At 29.0% G+C, this 9,402-nt stretch overlaps 1 protein-coding gene across 2 annotated transcripts; it reads left to right on the top strand.

Annotated features, from left to right (window-relative positions):
• The first annotated feature begins 595 nt into the window (after positions 1-595).
• LOC107170798 (immunomodulatory peroxidase-like) lies at positions 596-9,402 on the top strand. Of its 2 annotated transcripts, none has more exons than XM_089216597.1 (10): positions 596-669; positions 819-1,061; positions 1,151-1,377; positions 4,873-5,031; positions 5,112-5,308; positions 6,768-7,306; positions 7,819-7,972; positions 8,640-8,816; positions 8,898-9,087; positions 9,152-9,402. In XM_089216597.1, the coding sequence occupies exons 1-10, from the start codon at positions 602-604 to the stop codon at positions 9,361-9,363; spliced, it is 2,166 nt and encodes a 721-aa protein (XP_089072723.1). In that variant the 5' UTR covers positions 596-601; the 3' UTR covers positions 9,364-9,402. The 2 variants fall into 2 exon arrangements, with proteins under 2 accessions (XP_089072723.1, XP_089072722.1); XM_089216596.1 differs by having other exon boundaries at positions 602-725; positions 800-1,061.

The following is a 9,402-nucleotide window of genomic DNA, read 5'->3' as shown; positions in this document are numbered from 1 at the left end:
CTAAAAAAAATATTGTTGTCCCTTTCATATTGGTTATATATACTGTGTGTATACTGTTTATAAATATAATATAATAATCTATAAATAGTATTGTCGATTCAATAATAATATTATACATTATTCTTTTCTTGATAATACATTTTTATCGAAGTGACAAAAATATAATTAATTCAACAATTATCTAAGTTAATTTAAAAAAGATTTTGTCAAATTCACAGTGTTTGCTTTGTTAGCAGTCAACAATTTTGCATGATCAATATTACTAATGGTTTTTCTTTGGGTGTACATATTTTATAATGTATTAATATATTTCTCAGGATCTTTAAGTTGACATCTAAATTAGTCGAAAATCACTATACATAACTTAATCAAATAAAACTGTATTCAGTGCAATTCTAATTCTAAATATAATTTATGGCGTTAAATTTTAACAAGTTGTATCTGCTGATATTTTGGTGATTAATTTGTGAGGCGTACTTAATTGCTTATGTATATTTTAATGAAATCAACAATACAACTTTAAAAATGTTAAATGAAGTAACAGTTATAGCTATTAATTATACATTTTTTTTTTTAATGATTACAGCTTATAATTAGCAGAATGAGTATCTATTTAAGTATACGACTATTGATTTGCATGGTGGTATTCTTACCATCATGTTGTAGAGGATTAGAAGATCCTTGTATGGCTCCAGATCGTCATATTCTTGATTTGTGTGAACAAAGTAAATAATACAATAAGATTTAGCATAGATATGTTTGCAACAATTAAATTATGTGAACTGTGTATGTTGCATAGCTTTGGATATAAACTCAACAAACTGGTACCAACATCTCAAAATTACCGAGGTGAACGAAGAAATTCGAAAAATTGTTAATAAATTTGATAAACGGAATCCTTCGGAGGATAAGTTATCGGAAATAAATGGTTTAATAATTGGAAGTCCGTTTCATGGACAACTGATTGATTCACAGCCTTCTAAACATGGACATTTAGCATCTCGGAATGCTGAAATTATTATTGAAGTTACACGCAGTTTAAAGAATACATATTGTCTGAAGTAGAAGCATATAATAAATATCAAATAAATAAATAAATATGTATATGTATATATAATTCTAATAATAAGCCTAAATAAAATTATTCCAGACATGGGTTAAGTGATATACAATGTACCAAAGACTTATCTAATGTGAAACTAACCAGGACAACTTTGAGCGAGATGTGTTCACCAGAGGATTATTTCGACACTTTATGCATACAGAAGTACTTTATTTATCGCAGTGCTGACGGTTCATGTAACAATTTGAGACGATCTCCTTTGGGAAAGGCAACCTCGCCTTATAAACGTTTGCTGTTTCCAATCTACACAGATGGTAATATTTCTTAATTGTTTGTATGAAGCACTTTACTTATAACATAATATATGTACTTTTTTTTAGTAAAAAATATTAACATACTCATATTACCAGTGTTGAGCCCAGATAAATACCCTTTTATCTAGATAAAGATAAAGATAAAAAATCTACAAATCTATCCAGATAAAGATAAAAATGAACAAATCCAAAATTATCTATTTAATAGATAAAAGATAAACAAAATTTATCTAGATAAAAAGCAGATAAATTTTTAAATAACAATGATTTAAAATTAAAATTGTACTAGAAGTCTAGTAAAATTTAACAGACTTATCACATATAAAACATTTATAGCATTTGTTTAAGGCAAACGCCTAATTGTAGTGTAACTAATATAATTTAAAAATTATTTTTTTGTTTAGAATAAAAAAAAAACATTGGTACATTTTGCTATCCAATATCTTTATTTTTGAATCTTATTTAAGTTTTTAATTTTACAACTAAAATTGTATATATTCAATTTTAACTATGTTTGATCTCTATAAACAAGACAATACAAGATGCATAAAAAAAATATAAATATAGTTATATTGTTATATAACCTTTATTGCTCAAATTAATAATCATAAAAACATAAAATAATTAATTGTGTATAATGTATTTCTTACAAGTTTCTTATTTTCTATACAGCATACTTTAAAGCCAATTACGGTTTACTCAAGAATTTCCAGTAGAATTAATCTAGCCTTGAATGACTTTTGTGCACAGGACACATTTCGCAAATAACTTTTATCCGTCATTCTTATTCGATACCATGTTATAGTATTTACCATCGAATAAATAACTTTTTGATACATTTATTTGTTCTATGGCATAGCATGCTATCACAGCAATCAGGTTCTGTTGCTTCTTCAGATGCGTGTGGAGAGTCATCAGAATCCGAGGCAAAATAATTTTTAGTTTTTTTTTGAAATATCATTGTTTTTAGAAGATATTGCCACCAAAAACCGTTTCATATTTTATTATTTATTTTATTAACATCGTTCAAAATAAATAAATAATTTATTACTAGGTAATAGGTATCCTTCAATAAAAAAAAAAGTAACGATAGTTGTAACTGTTGTAAGTTCAGGAGACGATCGTGCCAAGAATGACGAATGCGAAATGATAATTACTCATTGGGTGTTCACTGTCCAGTGTCCACTGATTATTGTTCTGATACCAGAAAAATGTGTGTATACCGTGTTTTGGGGATACTTTGCACCAAATATCTCGTTTTCTCAACTTAAAACATACACTGTCACTTTAATAATTATGATAGAATTTTACTTGTTCCACGGTCCTGTAGTTATATATGCTAAGAATGATTCTGTGTAAATAAAATTTGATCAACATAAAAATTTAGTTTTTATTTATTTTTTTTTTATTTGGTGCAAGGTTATATGTGGTGTTGTGTAACTTTGCACCAATATCAAAAACTCACCTAAATTTAGTTATAAACAAAACTGGTGCAATGTTAGATACACAATTCCTAATTTATATTGTGTAAAAGACCAAAATGAACATAATTAAGAAAAAAAACGCTCAAGGCATCATTTAAATAACAAAACATTTATATTTTCATAACATTTTTTTTATTAATTAACATAAATGTCATGTTTCTATCACAGCTTGTATAGATTTTTTTTTAATTTAACAGTCTTAATATAAATGAAATAGGTTGACTTACCTATCATTTTTTAATACAATATACATTTATTTTAATAGTATTTTAAATAATAAAAATTGTTTTTAAACACTTTAATTTTTCTTCCTATTCTATCTAGGTAAGATTTTAGTATCTGTCTTAAATCTGTTTTGTTCACTGGAAACCCAAACTCACTCATTTTTATAATGTGCTCTACAAAACTTTTTTCCTCTGCTTCACTAAAAGCATTTGGTCGGCCAATTGATTTAGTGTGTCCTTCTTTCAATTTATAATTTATTGTACGACGAGGAATATTGTATGCTCTTGCTGCATTTCTTTGTGTCATTACCTTATTTTTAACATCACTGAGACATTTATTTAGTGTCTCCTCTGTGTAGTCATGATAACGTCGTGAGCCAACTGCTCTTTTGTGTATCTTGGGCATCCTAAAAAACAAATATCTATTATTGTTCTGTATATTACATTATAATTGTGTTACTTTGCACCAATCGTATTGTGGTGCAAAGTTGAGCAGAAATTAGACAATTTTGATTTTTTTTTACAAAAATTTTTATAGCAATGAAAAAAAGTTGAATTGAACTTAATATCATACATATTCTTAATGCTTATAATATTTCTGATAGAATAAAAAAAGATTTACCTGTGAAATTGAAGTTTGAGTTAACGAACAGGCACAATTTTCCCGAGCGTCGTTTTTGTGTATTTGTGATAAGCTGTTATCAAGAGCACACGTTTTGGAGGGAAATCGACATATTGAAGTTAGAACCATTTCAAAAGACATTTAACCGTAACAGGAACAAAATGATAACATTTATATTTTTCTATCATTAATTGTTAACTAGATATTTTGTAAAATAACTTTTTTTTTTTTGGTGCAATGTTACCATGTATGGTGCAAAGTATCCCCAAAATACGGTATTAAAAATGCGAAAACAAAATCGCTCCACGTGGAGCAACATGCATGTTACACTGACGTGTAATTCGTTGCACCCATGTAAATAATGCATCCACTGTAAATAATCAAGGGATTTATTTTCAATGTAATAATAATTATTTATAGTTATTAATTTCTATAAAGTTCAAGTCAGAGTTTGGGCCTTTCCATGTATCGACCTGGAATGCTAGTTGCCGGACGTCTGCGTTTATAAAAATAATATTTTATAATAAGTTTTATTTTATTTATATTATGTGATTAAACTATATTATTATGAACATATTTTATATTGGATAATATATTAATATAATATACTCTAATAAGAAGTATAGTAATACTTAGTACAGTACAGTACTACTAGTATAGTATTTCGTTAGTAATAGAAATATTATTGTTTCCGTATTTGTTGTTCTTGTAATTTTAGTGGCTCAGACACAGACACACGGTGTCCGGCAACTAGAGGGGAAAAATTGTATCGTCTGAAAGCACTCTTGGTAAAACTCGTGGTAAACAAAATTATTAATAGAATCACAATATTATAATTTTATTTATAAAATATAAATCGTTTCCGACCCATGCGATCGAAAATAGTACAATATGGTAATAAGTAATTATCAGACACAAAAATAAAATATTTCAAAAATAATTTTTTAAACATAAAATATATAGATAAATTTTAGCAGATGACTGAAATCTTATCTAAGATAAATAAATAGATAACATTTAGATTTTTATCTAGATAAGTCTCAACACTGCATATTACATTGTTTACTCATCTAGCGCTTGCTCCCTGATAAATATATTATATGATGTGTTATAATTTACATTCATGTAGATCTAATTCTGTGATTTTATTACTCGTTCATACAAGGTATTTACAATATGTCAGAAAAACTGCCCAATCCTAGACTACTGAGCACAAATCTTGTCAACGACGAAAACTTGACTGACGACGCAAAAACGATGGTTATGGCGTATTGGACACTTTTCATAGGTCACGATCTAGCACACACGGCAATTTCCACCATGGGTAAATAAATGAAACACATAAAAATATATTATTTTATATTCAGATTTATTATAATTAATGCATGCGTATAAAATCCATAGGGAATAATAGGTTTGTTAAATGTTGTTATACTGATGGAAGTATGCAATATAAATTGAACAAACATTTAAGATCGTGCAAGCCCATTTCGATACCGAATGATGATAGATTTTTTAAACCAGGACCTCACAGGTGCATGAACTACGTGCGTTCGCGACCATCGGTGCACTCCAGTTGCACATTTGGACCTATGGAACAAGTAACAACCATTCTTGATCAGTGGTCCTCAACCTTTTTATAGTCACGTACCACCTACACAATTTGAAAATTTTTAAGTACCACCTGACCATTTTTTTTGTTTATTAATAATGTATACGTTTATGTTATATGTATAGAATTTTGTTAATAAATTAATTTTTTATAAAGATAGATTTTCTTCACGTACCACCTATAAGCTTTCCGCGTACCACAGGTTGAGAACCGCTGTTCTAGATAATACCATATTAATTATCTTAGATTTATATATTTATATTTATTTATTTATATGTATACAAAAATGGAAAATTTCTGTCTGACTGTTTGTCCTTTATGAATTCCTAAATGATTGGGCCGATTGCGAGAAAATTTGGTACAGAGATATTTTAGACCTGTGGGCAAAAGATAGGCTAAGTTAAAAAGTGATAGGTTCAACCTCGGGAGGTGCTCAAACACGCATTTTGAGATTTACGATGGAAATTTTTGTTTATTTATAAACGGTTAATATTATATAAAAATATATCCTTGAATAATTATTATCGGTGAATTTTGTAATCCGTGAAAAATTCTACCTCTTATACTCGTATGTGTTTTTTGAATTTTTGTTATGTCATTTCTAAGCAGTTATGCAGTTATGCTTCGCAAAAAATGATCGATCGGTAGTTGAACCTCTCAAATATGAAAGAAAATGGCAATACAAGCTTATCAGAAATATATATATATATATATATATATAAATTAATTTCTGTCTGTTTATCCTTTATGCATTCCTAAAGGCTGGACTAATTGTGATGAAATTTGGTACAGAGATATATTAGACCTATGGGCAGAAGATAGGATAAATTAGAAATGATAGGCCTAAAATTATTCAATCAAATATTTTAATTATCAGGCTGTTCTTGATAAAAAGAATAAAATTACATAATGATAAACTAAATTCAACATCGTTGTAAGATTATAAGCATATTTTAACCGTTATCTTTCTATATACATAAAAGTTATGTTAGCAAAATGACAGGAAACGAATTTTAACACACAGTGTGAGACATACAGGGATCTGACCCTGAAGAGTTAGGATTTTTAACGGGCTACGAAGTGCACGGGTTCAGATGGTATTATTATTATAAGAATTGAAATTAAATAAATAATTACACTTAGTGAAGCGATTATAAAGGGGAAGGGAGTAAGGTTATGAAGGGTGTTATAGGATAGGAAAAATTACTGAAAAATTTTAACAGCAAATTGTGTAGGTATGTTAAACAAATAATTATCTTTTTGGTTAATTTAATATGTTTTAAATACACGTTTCAACTCCAATTAAAAATTTAAAAAAGCGAATTAAACTACAAAAAACACTGTACGCGGGTGGTACAATTATTTCCAGTATTTCAGTGTTTAGAACTGATTTTGTGCACCACATAAAAAAAAGTACCCATTATTCAACTCATGTTTATGTTTCACAGATGAACCAAGCTACTCATTACTTAGATGGGTCAATGATATACGGTTCATCGGAACAACAGACGTTGTCGTTGAGAAAAATGTCGGGTGGTGAACTTTTAACGAACTCAATCAATACCGACCAGAGGTATATGCCACTGGAAACCACCGAAACGGACGCGTGCCAGCATGACAATGGCACGTGTTTCAGAGCTGGCGATATCCGGGCAAATGCTTTTCCCCAATTGGCGGTTATGCACACACTGTGGGTGAGGGAACATAATCGGATAGCCAGGGGACTGGCCTATTTCAATTCGCACTGGAATGACGAACGCATTTTCATGGAGTCCAAGAAAATTGTAACGGCGTTCATACAGCATATCACGTACAAAGAGTGGTTGCCGGCGCTACTCGGCGTAAACTACACCCAAAACAACGGGTTAGGACTGTTGGAGGTTGAATACAGCAACACGTACAACGAGACTGCCGACCCGACTGTTAGCAATAGCTTTGCGACCGCAATACTGCCATTTGCCAATTCTATGCTCAGCGAAACTATTAGGTTTGAAAATATTATTATTTTTATTGTGATGCGGATAGCGTATAACGGATTGATGATTTTAAAGAAAACTTTGAACAATTATATAATTATTCAAAAATGTTTCGAAAATTTAAAACCAATGTGTACATGCGACAATATTGTTATTTTATTTCACCCATGTGAACCCGTATCAGCTTTTGATTTTCAAACGTCGAACTTTACATTTAAATTATTTTCTTACAATTTAAATATTCATTCGAATATTATAGTGTAATGATCCAATATATTTTGTAATTTAGATATTTGTAAGAATTGAATTTTAGTAAAGTTACAAATTTACGAATTTAAGGCTATATCGTTCTTATCTACAATAATTATTCTTACGAATAAATAAATATATTGTTTCAGTATTTAATTTATTAATATATCAAAAATTTAAGATTTTACTTGCAGACATTCAATAATATTATCATTTCAAAAAAGTAAAGCTTTATTAAATTGTTAATTATAAATTTAATGTTATACGTGTTTAGTCTATACAGGGAAAACCGAATGAGGTATGCAAGTCTTTCGTTAAAGAATCATTTCAACCGTCCAGTTTATGTACTGATTACCTACATGGATCAACTTGTTAGAGGACTGACCACTCAGAATACACAAAAAGTCGATATGCTATTTACACAAACGGTATAGTTTTAAAGCAGTGTAAAATTTGTTTTTTTAAACCATCAATGATGATAACGTTAATTTTATAGAATATACACTGTATTACACAATGTTTACATTATTATTTTGGGTACTTGTTTGTTATCGACCCGCCAGTGTTAAATAAAAAAATTATTATGTCAGATTGTTGGAAACACTGTAATAATTTGCAGCAAGCGAGATTCATGCATAATACCATTAACCACACCTATAATTTTGTTGATCCGTACACAGGGGTTGCACACACCCAAAGTATCGAAAGGTTATGGGGTTCTGCAAATTGGGGAAATAAAAAGCGCGTGGAAATAATGTAAATTTTTTGGAGTCCTATTTGGCTGAATTTATGTGGAGAACACTTCTCGGGAAACAAGATGCATTTCAAGCTATTTTAAAAGATATTTCAGAGTTCTGGCCTCCTTTGTAATTTAACATTATTTTGTTTAAATTTATAATTATGTTAAATTTTTAAAATTTGAATTTTATACTTCTATACTATTTTTAATAATATTAAATATTGAAGTTGTTTTTATATTTATTGTATTTTTTTATTAAACACTGGCGGGGCGATAATTTTTTTACGGGGCACTGGCGGGGCGATAACAAACAAGTACCTTATTTTGTAACATTAGTTTTTTGAATTTTCTTATAGTTAACAAATCATTTGTATAGTAAAGATTCAAGGAATTGGATAGGAATGGACATTTTTAGCTTAGATATACAACGGAGCCGTGATCACGGTATTCCAAGCTACACAAAATTTAGAAAATTTTGTGGATTAAAAGACATAAAAAATGTACAAGATTTGTCCGAGATTATGATGAATGGTGTAAGTTAAAAAAATTTAAATATTAAATAATAATTTACTAACCTAATTTATTAATTACTTTTTTCTGTGTGTTATATTTAGTTAGCCCATAAATTATTGAATCTATACACAACTTGGGACGATATAGATCTATTGGTAGGTGCTTTGTCAGAAAAACACGTTGACGACGCAATGGTTGGCCCAACAATGAGGTGTATTATTAGAGAACAGTTTGTAAGAACTAAAACTGCAGATAGATTTTTTTATGACTTACCAGGAGTATTCACTTTAGGTTAGTAAAACTGAACTAGTTTTAATGAATCAATTTAATCATCATATTTTTTTATAATTAAAAGATCAATTGAAAGAAATAAGAAAAATGACTCTTGCCAGAATCATTTGTAATAACAGTAATAATGTCACAATGATACAGAAACAAGCATTTTTGAAACTGAGTCCAGCTAATGATTTGCGGCTTTGTAATACCGAAATAATTCCGACGACCTTCATCAATCGTTGGTCAGAATTGGTCACAGTAGATCCAAAATCATCTCGTATAAAACATTGATAAATTTATATTAAAAAAACAATAATATTAGACATTAGT

The sequence above is a fragment of the Diuraphis noxia genome, unplaced genomic scaffold, assembly GCF_037042655.1.
Source record: "Diuraphis noxia isolate RWA-SAM2 unplaced genomic scaffold, SU_Dnox_SAM2 contig0001, whole genome shotgun sequence".
NCBI lineage: Eukaryota > Metazoa > Arthropoda > Insecta > Hemiptera > Aphididae > Diuraphis > Diuraphis noxia.
The sequence above is the reverse complement of the archived record's forward strand: the minus strand, read 5'-3'. Positions and strand labels throughout refer to the sequence as shown.